The sequence below is a fragment of the Lissotriton vulgaris genome, chromosome 5 (genome assembly GCF_964263255.1).
Source record: "Lissotriton vulgaris chromosome 5, aLisVul1.2, whole genome shotgun sequence".
NCBI lineage: Eukaryota > Metazoa > Chordata > Amphibia > Caudata > Salamandridae > Lissotriton > Lissotriton vulgaris.
Genome location: NC_141693.1, coordinates 2,008,099,183 through 2,008,112,382, shown reverse-complemented (window position 1 = coordinate 2,008,112,382; position 13,200 = coordinate 2,008,099,183). Strand labels below are relative to the sequence as shown.

The following is a 13,200-nucleotide window of genomic DNA, read 5'->3' as shown; positions in this document are numbered from 1 at the left end:
AAGAAACAATGCTATTTATATTCCTTGGGATGACTATGAACGAAGGAAGAATGCACTTTATATTCCATTGGGTGATCGAGAGCGAAGGCACAATGTGCTTAATATTCCATGGGGTGACCATGAGCGAAGGCACAATGCAGATAATATTCCATGGGGAGACCATTAGCGAAGGCTTAATGCACTTTATATTCCATGGGGTGACCATGAGCGAAGGAACAATGCGCATTATATTTCAGGGGGTGACCATGAGTGAAGGAACAATGCACTTTAAATTCCATGGGGTGACCATCAGCGAAGGTACAATGCACTTTAAATTCCATGGGGTGACCATCAGCGAAGGTACAATGCGCTTCATATTCCATGGGTTGACTATGAGCTAAGGCACAATGCACTCTATATTCCATGGGGTGACCATGAATGAAGACACAAGGCACTTCATATCCCAAGGTGTTGACCTTGAGCGAAGGCACAATGCGCTTTATATTCCATTAGGAGACCCTGAGCGAAGGTACAATGCGCTTTCTATTCCATGAGGTGACCATGAGCGAAGGCGCAATGCACTTTAAATTCCATGGGTGACCATGGGCGAAGGTACAATGCTCTTTATATTCCATGAGGTGACCATGAGCGAAGGCGCAATGTGCTTTATATTGCATGGGGTGACCATGAGAGAAGTCACAGTACGCTTCATAATCCATGGAGCGACCATGGATGAAGGCACAATGTGCTTCATACTCCATGGGATGACCATGAGTGAAGGCACAATGCTCTTTACATTCCATGGGGTGACCATGAGCGAAGGTACAACGTGCTTCATATTCCATGGGATGACCGAGAGCTAAGGCCCAATGCACTTTATAATCCATGGGGCGACCATGGGTGAAGCACAATGTGCTTCATACTCCATGGGGTGACCATGAGCGAAGGCACAATGTGTTTATATTCCATGGGGTGACAATAAGTGAAGGCACAATCAGCCTGATTCATGTAGGTAAATTGCACTCGCAAAGGGCCAGATTCTCAGAATCTGGCCCTTAGCGAGTGCGATTTTTGCATTTGGTATTCATGATACCAAATGCAAAAATCGCTATGTAAGAATTCGCATATTTGCGTGGAATGGCATTTAAGGAATCTCTAATAGAGATTCCTCAAATGCTATTCATGACACACAACAAAATTGCGATTTTGGACTTTTGGGGCCGCTATTTACCGACAGGTCAGACCTGTCGGTAAATAGCAAAAACTCAGAAAAATGCTTTTAAAAGCATCATTCAAAGTTGCATGTAGCACACACACATGTCCTTTGGACATGTGTGTGCGCAACACCTGTCCAAAGTGCATTTTAGGGGTGCTACAGGGCGTCCTTTGGACACCCCTGGCACCCTTAAAATCGCTATCTCAGTTGCGAGTAGCAAATTGCTACTCGCAAATCCCCATTCATTCCAATGGGCCTCTTGGCCCATAGGAATGATTGGGGAGTATTTGCGAGTAGCAAATTGCTACTCGCAAATAAAGAACATGTAGGAATCGCTATTTAAGTAGCAATTCCTACATGAATGCCGTTTTGCGTGTCCTCAATAGCGATTCGCTATGATTCGCTATTAGGGACACACAAAACGGCATGTACATGAATCAGGCTGAATGCTCTTTATATTCCATGGGGTGACCATGAGCGAAGGCACAATGCTCTTTATATTCCATGACCATGAATGAAGACACAATGCGCTTTACGTTCCATGGGATGACCATGAGCGAGGGCACAATGATCTTTATATTCCATGAGGTGACCATGAATGAAGACACAATGCGCTTTACGTTCCATGGGGTGACCATGACCGAAAGCATAATGTGCTTATATTCCCTGGGGTGACCATGAGCTAAGGCACAGTGTGGTTTATATTCCATGGGGTGACGATTAGTGAAGGTGCAAAGCACTTTATACTCTTGTGGTGATTGCTTTGCTTTTTATCTTTGGATTTTATTAACCATTGTTTAATGTGGCCGCATTTGTGGCATTTTATTATATATGTATTTTTATATTGATGTACTTAATATACTCTGGAGACATTGTGAAATAAAGACTGACTGAGAGCTGGGTCTGCACTTGATGCAGGTGCAAAGTCCTGTACTACACCAACCAAGATGCACGGGGTAATGGCGATGGGATGTGCGGCAGTGTGCTTCTACCCCCACATACTGCTTAAAAAGGTTCCCATGAGCCAACAAGCTGACAAGCTTCAGAACTGCTGGATGCCCGGAATGGAACTGACCTGAGTAAATGTGTGCCAGCGGGTCCACCGATTTCAGAATAATTCTCTACTGATGACGGAATAATCCAGAAACACGTGTCTAAAGATACGGCAATGACTGCACCAGCTTTGGTAAAAAATTATGATGACGTTTGATGAAAGTGCGAAATCCTGAACTTAACCAACCAGGATGCAAAGGAGTAATGGTGTGGGGATGTGAGGCAGTGTGTTCCTGCCCCTCTTAGTATACAAAAAATCTTAAACTGTACACATGTTTCGTAATATATCAGTATGGAAACTACAAATGAAACACTTTCTTTTGTAATCCTGAAGTGTGATGAAATAAATATTTTAATAGGATCAAAACAAATTGAGACGCTTTACTTGGTGATGTGCAAATTATAAATATTCACTGAAACCCCATTTCCACATATTATAGGTGCGCTGTACAGTGTTATCTGTGAAATTGCATGTCTGCAAATGTAGTGGCCCTTTGATTGAATTGTGCTGTTGATAGATGACAGTGGGCTACCTGACCATGCTTCAGTAATGTATTTGTGTGCACCACCCGCTGCATGCCACATCCTGACCCCTCTCCCGCTGAGTGGGCGCGGCTCATTTGCTGCAGTTGTTTATTTTTTGTGATGCTTGAATTTTTCACAGTCCCTGTGAGTTCAGTGAAGCAACACTGATGGCAGCACCCCCACTCTGAAAATTGTTCCAGCACCACTGCTGGCTGTAGAGACCACAACAAACATATCCGTGGCCCGGTTGAGAAACTTTTGTGAGAGTAGTGAAGATACCCTACTGAAAAAGAACTACAGAAGGAATGTTGCCTTGTATGTCATATATTTTATTTTTTATTTATCAAACAGTCCTTGGTTTCAGTACTGGTCGCCGTCCTTACCACGCGGCAGTGCCAGGGTAGACGAGGCGTGAGGTCCAGGGCGTGTTGGAAATCTACCAGGTGGGTTTAGTGCATGGAAGCCGCCAAGAGGCACAATGGGGTAATGAGCCTGAGGGTGTCTCTGTCCACAAGCCACAAGAGAGAGGCTCCTGCCTTGCCACAGAGCCTTGGGAATGTGGATGGGTAAATTTGGTTCTTTTAGGAAGAGGGGGTTCAGGAGGCCTACAGGGGCGATCATCTTCATCGTCGCCCAAACCTGAAGTTGAAGCCACCTTTCTTCCGGTTGTATCCATTGAGCTCTTCTGCAAGGGAGCCGAGGGTCGAGTCTCCCCGTTTCCGCGCGCCCATCTCCAGGAAGTCGGCGGCCTCGTTCTCCTCCCCTTGGCGACCAAACCGGAACCGGAAGCCAGCCCGCTCCTTCCCAAAGCCCTGCAGTTCCTTGGCCACATTGAACAAGTTGCTGGGGTCCACCGACATCTTGGGCCTGGGGTGTCCAGAGAAAGAGCTCGGCCACTCATCGTCCAGGCCCTCCAGCAGGGCCTTCCAGGGCACCGCTCCCTCCATGGGGTCTTGGCCAAGCTCCTGGCGCTCGTCTAGGCCAAAGCAGGCTCCGAGGGCAAGGAGAACCAGGCAGGACAGGCCACAAGCACTCTTCATCTGCACAAGAAGAGAAACAAACCAAGTCAAGTTTGGCAGTCACAGAACAGAGTATTTCACAATGATCAAGAGTCAAATCCCCTTTGACTAGTGCCCCACCTCTGTCGAGACTAACCAGCCAACTCTCACTCAACTGCATTCCTACTCTGCAGCCACAGGTGTGATGTACTCATGTAAGAGGTTGGAGGTCCTTCTCACACCTGGGACCCACCCTCTGGAATACACTCACTCCCCACATCTGCAAGGAGGAGAATTACGCCATGTTCAGGAGAAGCATCAAGACCTGGTTGTTTGAGAAATAAATCCTGCTTGTTTCATTTGGTATACACCTATCCTGTCTTGTGTCTCGGCACCGGGAACCCCTTTTTGGGTAGCTGCGCGCCTTACAAATGTATAAAATAAAATAATAAATACAATAAATAATAAATAAGAGTGTCACTGTTTGTGAAATTGTGTCAGTGTTTCATTTCTGAATGTCCTATGGCACTCCATGCTCCAGTCTTGATTCCTTGTGTCTCCCACAGGAATGGGACGTGTGATGAAAGTGTCTGTCCAGCTCTCTCAACCTAACCCAAAGTATCCTCTAGTTAGGGCGACCAGAGTAAGAAAACCAAAAACCAGGACATTTCATAGACATAGAAGTAGGACTACCCTTTCTCACCGACGGAGGGGCAGAGAACGACTTAAAAGACATGCTCAGCAAGAAAGAAAACACAAACATCGAGGCAGTGCAGAGGGTATCTAAAATGCAACTTTCACACACAGTACCAACCGCGAATTAAATTGATTTCCGAAAGGCGGGTAACTAACCCTGCACTGGAATGCCCAAGAGATTCCCTTCCTCTATGGGCCATCGACCCGTTCTAAAAACCAGGAGATGCTGAATTTAGGGAAATGTACATGGACTGACGATGAAACACCTGGACTGTACCAGAAAATCGAGACTGAACGATCACCCAACCTGGACCGCTTCCTTATGCTTGCCCCGCTTCCTCTGAAAGTGGTTTCCTTTAAAGCAGATGCTATATCCAGGAAGTATTGGGCTTGTCTCAGTTTGGTCTGAGCATTGCAAGTCTGTCTACCTCTACTCTCTGTCTGTCTTCTACCTCTACCTTCTGCCTGTCTTCTACCTCTACTCTCTGTCTGTCTTCTACCTCTCCGTCTCTGTCTGTCTTCTACCTCTACTCTCTGTCTGTCTTCTTCCTCTACTCTCTGTCTGTCTTCTACCTCTACTCTCTGTAGCCTGGAGGCGTGGCTCTGCCTTTCATTTTTTGGATTTACACAAATGGGACTAAAAGATTTTGATACTAAGCTTGATTCTGACTCAGCATAAAGCTGGGTGCTTCTCTTGCCCTGTCAGAGACAAGCTGGAGTACATCTTTTTCTGTCAGATGAGGATGGGGACTGGGAGGGAAAAGGAGCCCTGAGCAGGGTGTTCTGGGGTCTTCACCTGAAAGAGGGCTGGGTGCCAGGTTGAAATAGCTGGCGGTGCTGGGTCACCCAGATGAACCCCATGGGTAGAGCAGTGGCCTTGTAGGGTAATCTAGAATAATGTCACTCTGGGAGCACTGCCACCTGAAGAGGACACATGTTGTCGTTTCGCAGTGCTGCATTAATAGCCTAAGGAAGTGTTGTGTCTAGGCACTGTAGTGTCGTGAGACTATGTGCGCTAGGACCCTTGCGCTTCTGGGCGGACTCAACAAGGAACTGCGTAAGGTGCTGGGAGGTGTTAGGATGTGGGTATTAACGGTTATGACGTAATGAGAGTGCAGTTTGTGATTGTATGCTGAGGAATAAAGACATAAGACCCAGAGCTCCGTGTGCGGCTTATTCTTTGTGCATACCCTGGGCAGGGGAGGACGATACAGGCACTACATATCGGGAATAAAGCGCTTTGTCTGCATGATGAAGGAATCTACTCTTATAGGGCAGAGTTAGCTTCTCTGTAGTTGATTGTTAGTCAGTGCTTTGAAAATGTGGGTTTTTAGTCACTGACAACTCTGGCCTCATTTGACGAATCTGCACAAAACATTCCAAAAACAGTTTCCATGGCCTGCGAAGTGATCATTTGAAATTTAAGGCCCATTGTTACAGGTGGGTGAGTTTATCAAGCCTCATTTATGGGGTTTGGCGTAGGGCAGCGCAGAAGGTCAGCTCGTTGCTTTGCGCTGCGTCACAGTGAAAGGGCAGGAGTGCGCTGTATTTATCAATGTGGTGCATTTCTGTCCTTTTCCCTGCACTGGCGCAGTTTCGATAGCCTAGCACCAACTCAGGCACCCAGGCGCAAGGGTGCCTGCGTTGTCGATGGGAAACATCCGTTACAACAAAGTCATTATAACAACCTACCTTTACAACGCAATTGTTACAACGCAACGGCCTTTACATCGCATGCCATTACAATGCATGTCACTACAATGTATGCCATTACAACTCATACCTTTACAATGCATACCATTACAATGCATGCCATTACAATGCATTATAAGGTAAGTAATGGAGATTTTTTTAGTATTAGGGTGGGTATGGGTTTTGGGGTACATGGGAATAGTAATTTTTACCTCTACACTGTCCAACACTTTCCCTACTGCTGCACTCACTTGAGTGGGAATAGTAATTTCTACCCCTACACTACCCAACACTTACCCTACTGGTGCCCTAAAAGTATTATGCGTTGTAATGGTATGCGTTGTAATGGAATGCATTGTAATGGTAGTTTTTTAAAATGCGTTGTAATGGCATGTACTGTAAAATCATGCAATGTAATTACGATGTAAAGACTGCATTGTAAACGCATGCGTTGTTATTGCATTCGTTGCAACGTCTTATTCTTTGTCGCCAGGATTGTTTGAGTACAGGAAGGTGCGGAAGGGGCACCTTCCTGCACAGAAACAATCTATTGAAGTGTGGTCCTCTTTCTGTGTGTGCTTTAGAATACACCACACATAGAAAGAGGAAACAACGAGGAGAAATAAACATGTTTCTCCTCGTTACGCCTGTCCTTGGGGCGCGTGCGGTTTTGAGGCTGCCCCAGGTTTACAAGTCCTTGTAAATCTAGGAATGGTTCAAAACCCATGGGAGTTGCGTGGAAACGCACAATGCCCATGAAAAGCCCCCTTGTGCAGAGTAAGGCAACGGAGCGATTTGCACTGCGTTGCCTTAATTGAGATTAAAGAGCCCACTCAAAGCCACGCAACGTTACCTGTGTGGTTTATAAATCTGACTTGCATCACACATGCATCACTACAGTGGTGCAAACGTGACGCAAGGCTCTCATAGATATGCCCCAGAAGCCAGGGCTTTAAGTGGGATGAAAAAACTGGGGGGTCTCTCATAGATAACCCTGAGCATAGTGGGTGTAGCGGGGCTACGCGGAGGGCCAAGGAGTTGAGAACAAACTCTGTGGAACTCTGTGGGGCTACGCGGAGGGCCAAGGAATTGAGAACAAACTCTGTGGAACTCTGTGAAGCTCCGCTACGCCACCCGCCTCCCACCCACCCTATTAACCCCTTCAGCGCGGCGCAAATTGTCGCGCTGTGCTGAAGGTTCTATTGGGCCAACGGACTCATGACGGAACGGTTCCGTCATAAGCACAGGTCAACCGACTCTCATGACGGAACCGTTCCGTCATGAGGACCGAAGGGGTTAACAATTGCTTAGAGTTAAATAAAACAACTTTAAAGTAAATAAAAACACCTTCCTTAGCTGAGGCATCCCCAGGCTGCCATCCTCCTCTTCATCACGTTATCTGGAAAAACTGCGCATGTGCCCGCGCCTGTACATTTCTCATGAGAAATGTGCATACGCCCGCGCATGTGCAGTTTTTCTAGAGTACGCGATGGAGAGGAGGATGACAGCCCAGGGACGTCGCAGCTAAGGTAAGGTGTTTTTATTTATTTTAAAGTTGTTTTATTTAACTTTAAGCAATTGTTCATAGGGCCGGTGGGAGGCGGGCTGGCCACCTCCACTCCCCCATGGAGTGCGCAGAGATGTGCTTACTCTGCGTTCACCGCGGAACGTGGAGTAGGAAAATCTCTGCGCACTCTGCGGGGGAGCGGAGGTCTCTACCCAGGGTTACTCATAGGGGAGTGGCTGATGTATTTACGTGCTTGGCCTAAATCTGTACTTAGCATAGTGTGATGCCCAACTGGTATTTTGCTGTTTCTGTCATTGCATCCAGATATGTAATACAACAAGTAACATTATACATACAACACGCCAAGACTATTGGCTTTGTCAATGGTTGTAACAACAACCATGACTTTGTTGAATATAATATTATCCCGTTCTTCTGGGCAAAGTTATGCCTAAGGCTAGAGCTGCCGACTTTCGAGCTGAGGAAAGCAGGCTTGAGCCTCACATCGGCTAAACATCCTGCAGTGCTTACTTTGTGAAAAAACAAGTGGCAGGGCTCTCGTCAGGGGGCCACTGCAGCTTGCACCGCACATTGCTCCTGCTTTGTTGCCAATGATAGTATCAACACAACTACTGACCATCACACTCCGACAAGTGTGAAACTTGGAACTATTTCCGGCCCCCAAATCTGTGAGAATGCTTGGGTTGCAGGTAATAGTCACTTTTATTAGTGTATTGAGTCAGTAAAAACCTGACCGTCCCGAACGGTTGCTCCCCCACGCTCCCTGGCTCCTGCTTGCAATCCTCTTCCAGCGCCCACAGCTGAAGCGATTTCAATCAGCCCTCGTGTGTGGTATCGTAGCTCTTGCGACTCTTTTGGCTTCACTGACTCATAGCGCTCTGTGCTTTGCTCATTGTGGTGGCGCTTTAACGTAGCTGCATTTGCCCACAGCTGAGGCACCTTCAATCAGCCCTCGTGTGGAATTTCATAGCGCTTTGTGCTTGGCTCATTTGGGTAGCGCTTGAACATAACTGCATTTGGTAGCGCTTTTTACATATTTGCAGCAGTATTCAGTCCTTTGCGCTTTCACTGCTTACAGTGCATTCCTTCATAGCTGGCATTGTACTGTGTTGGTTTCGATTCCTATCCCTCCCACCATTTTGTTGTTGTGCTTTCCCCTGCCCCGCCTCCCCGCTACCGCCTCCCAGCTGACCCGCCCACGCTCCGCCCCCTCCCACTTTCCATGTTAGACAGATGTCCCAACGCGCAGCGTCCACGCGCCCCAGTCGCGCCGAAGGTGCGCCAAAGGTAAGCCCGTCTACGCCCGTCCGCGCCTGGACCGCGCCCAGCGCCAGACCCCCTGGTCCCCGCTCCACCCACCCCTCCCGCATTACATACGACGCCACCACCCTCCTAGCCCTTAACCCCGGCCGACCCCCCAACTGCGTCCAAGCCGCTCCTGGACACACCCATGGACCCTTCTCTTGCTACTCCTGCAAGTTCGACGGCACCAAAACCAACTCCTCTTCCACCAACACCATACAGAGACCTGACACCAACCACCTAAAATGCATCCTGCTCAACACACGCTCGGTCCACAGACACGCCATCGACCTCTGGAATCTACTAGACACCATCTCACCAGACGTCGCCTTCCTAACAGAAACTTGGATGAATGCCTCTTCAGCCCCTGACATCACCATTGCCATCCCGGAAGGATACAAGATCATCCGCAAGGACCGCATCAAGCAAACAGGAGGAGGCATCGCTATCGTCCATAAGAATTCCATCCGCATCTCAACCAGCTCTGACGGCAACCTTGCCAGCGCCGAACACCTCCACTTCCAGATCCACGCCGACCCCAAGACCACACTCAGAGGCACCCTCCTCTACCGGCCTCCAGGACCCCGTGCACAATTCAGGGACGACATCACTGACTTTATCACCCCACACGCCCTCCCCTCCGAGGACTACATTCTATTGGGAGACCTCAATTTTCACCTGGAAAAGAGCAAGGACAGCAGCGCCACCACCCTTCTGGACAATCTCGCCAACCTCGGACTCAAACAACTTGTCACTACACCCACCCACATCGCAGGTCATACGCTCGACCCCATCTTCACCTCCAGCAAACATGTCTCATTCAGCCACACCACAGCTCTTCATTGGACGGACCACAGCTGCGTTCACTTTACCTACAATAAGACCACAATCCACAACCATCCTCAACCCACCCTGCGAAGAAACTGGAACAAAATCACCATCGACCAGATCTCCTCATCGCTTCTTCTAAACCCCCCCGCCCACTCCTCAAACCCCGACCAAGCAGCCATTAACCTCACCCAATGGCTATCCAACAGCGCCGACATCCTAGCACCGTTGAAAAAACGTCAAAACAAACCAGGCAGCAAAAACGCCTCCTGGTTCAACGATGATCTTAAGAAATCGAAGAAACTCTGTCGATCCCTCGAGAAGGCCTGGAAAAAAGACCCAAACACCAGCACCAGAGACGCCTTCAAAAACGCCACCCGCAGACACCACCAACTAATCCGGGCTGCCAAGAATGCCGCATTCAAAGACCGACTAGATAACAACGCTCCCAACAGCAAGGAATTATTCAACATCGTCAAAGAATTTACCAACCCATCAGCCAACTCCAACGACATCACCCCCTCCCAAGCCCTCTGCGACTCCCTAGCTTCCTTCTTCCACAACAAAATCGCTGACATCCACAACAGCTTCGACAACCGACCCGGAGACCAACCCACCCAACCTGCTGCAGGACCTTCACCCCCCTTGAACATCCTTAACGACTGGAACCCAATCTCCACTGAGGACACCATCCGCCTGATGAACTCCATCCACTCAGGTTCCCCAACTGACCCATGCCCTCACCACATCTTCAACAAAGCAAACTCCATCATAGCACCACACCTCCGAGATGTCATCAACTGCTCCCTCAACTCCGCCACATTCCCGGAAAGCTGAAAACACGCGGAACTCAGCGCCCTTCTGAAAAAACCCACAGCTGACCCCACCGAACTCAAAAACTACCGCCCCATCTCGCTTCTTCCATTCCCGGCCAAAGTCAGCGAGAAAGCCGTCAACAACCAGCTTGCCACCTTCCTCGAAACCAACAAATCCCTCGACTCCTCACAATCCGGCTTCCGAGCCAAACACAGCACTGAGACCGCACTTATCGCAGCAACAGACGACATTCGAACTCTACTAGACAATGGAGACACAGTCGCCCTCATCCTCCTCGACCTCTCCGCTGCCTTCGACACAGTCTGTCATAACACCCTTCTACAGCGCCTAAGAAACGTCGGAATCCAAGGAAAAGCATTGCAATGGATCACCTCGTTCCTCACCGGAAGAACCCAGAGAGTCCGCCTCCCACCATTCAAGTCAGAGGCCTCTGAAGTCATCTGCGGCGTGCCACAAGGATCGTCACTCAGCCCCACCCTCTTCAACGTTTACATGAGCCCCCTTGCGGCCATCGCTCGCCAACACAATCTCAACATCATCTCCTACGCTGACGACACTCAACTGATCCTCTCACTCACCAAAGACCCTAACACCGCCAAAACCAACTTACACGAAGGAATGAAAGAAGTAGCCGAGTGGATGAAGCACAGCCGTCTGAAACTGAACTCAGACAAAACAGAAGTCCTCATCCTAGGCACCTCCCCCTCTGCCTGGGATGACTCTTGGTGGCCAGAGGCCCTTGGAAAAGCACCCATCCCGACGAACCACGCACGAAACCTGGGCGTCATCCTGGACTCCTCACTCTCGATGACCAGACAAGTCAACGCCGTTTCATCATCCTGCTTCAACATTCTTCGCATGCTCAAAAAAACATTTCGCTGGATCCCCACCGAAACTAGAAAAACGGTCACCCACGCACTAGTCACGAGCCGCCTGGACTACGGAAACACCCTATACGCCGGTACCACAGCTAAACTCCAGAAAAAACTCCAACGCATCCAGAATGCCTCAGCCAGGCTCATACTAGACATCCCGCGCAAAGAACACATCTCTGGTCACCTGAGAAACCTCCACTGGCTCCCCGTCAATAAGAGGATTACTTTCCGCCTCCTGACCCACGCTCACAAAGCACTTTACGACCTTGGACCCGAATGCCTCAACACACGACTCTCCTTCTACACCCCCCCGCCAGCTGCGATCTTCCAACCAAGCCCTTGCTATCGTACCCCGCATCAACAAAACCACCATGGGAGGTAGATCCTTCTCCTACCTGGCAGCTAAGACCCGGAACTCACTTCCCACTCACCTTCGTCTCACTCAGAACCACCTAGCATTCAGAAAGCAACTTAAAACTTGGATATTCGACAAGTAGTTCCCCACCCTTCTTCAAGCGCCTGAGACCCTCTGGGTATATAGTGCGCTATATAAATATTTTGACTTGACTTGGCGTTGTGGTCATCTCTAAATTAGCCAGACAGCGCCACCTTGTGGTAGACTGTCATAAGCGCCAGTGTTAACAATTGAGTGCCAGTGCTGGGCACTGGAAACTACTGGCTCAAATTAAGCACTGTTCTGCCGAAGGCCGTGCACGGCTGATGCAGTGACCACAGTCCAGGGAACACAGGACACTGGCACGAGCCGCCTGTGTGCAGTGAGCTCTGTGGACACGGGGCTGGATGGAGGGCTTGGTCAAAAGCCCTTTAAGCATAGGCTGCAACACACAAACATATATAGTGCTTCGACAAGAGGATAACATACGTTAATACAAAACCTAGAAGATTCCAGGAAAAAGTTTGTTTAAGGAGCGTTTGAACAAAGTAATCATATCAAATAGTGTTATCAAAAACACAGTTCAACTAAAAAAATAGAAATCAGACGAGGGAAGTCTATGGTTATGATACACAACTCAAAATACATTGAAATTCATCAGCTAAGATGTTTGACACAGAATAGGAACTATTTGTGGCTTGGTGCAACTTCGTTCAGAATATTTTGGGATGTTTGAATTACAGAAAGATATCCATCAGTTTTGAAGGGTGCACATTATGTCTAGCTGCGCACCTTTCTGAATCTTGCCTTTCCTTAGACGAACCATCATTGGCCGCAATTGTAGGCACTTCAGGTCGGTAGTAAAAATGCTTAGCAGTTGTGACAGGGTGGAGTTTTGTAAGATTTAGCTTCATGCAAAGATCCTCACCCCTGTGCTGGCAGGGCCCTAACCAGAGGTGCAGATTACAAGTGAGCCAAGCAAGGACCATTGTGCATTGCCTTGCATTAACATAATCATAACTAAACGAAACTTAACACTCTAAACTTACCCTGTTAACTCTTTCGATGCTGATGACAGAACCCCTCCGTCATCAGCTGCGGTGGCGCTGTGCTGATGATGGAGCAGTTCCGTCATGGCCCGCTCGCCGCGCCTGTGTGGCGCGGATTCCGCGCCTGCGCTGGGCGTTCCATTGAGCAGGCGGGGCCATGACGGAACCGCTACGTCATGAGCACAGCCCAACCGCGGCTGGTGACGGAGCGGTTCCGTCACCAGCATG

At 48.8% G+C, this 13,200-nt stretch overlaps 1 protein-coding gene across 1 annotated transcript in view; it reads right to left on the bottom strand.

Moving 5' to 3' along the window:
* Positions 1-3,100: 3,100 nt before the first annotated feature.
* The window catches only part of QRFP (pyroglutamylated RFamide peptide), a 175,663-nt gene continuing 165,563 nt past the window's right edge, over positions 3,101-13,200 (bottom strand). The window contains exon 2 of the mRNA XM_086920595.1: positions 3,101-3,813. Coding sequence (XP_086776721.1) covers positions 3,397-3,813 — 417 coding nt within the window. The 3' untranslated portion in view covers positions 3,101-3,396. The remainder of the gene's footprint in view (positions 3,814-13,200) is intronic.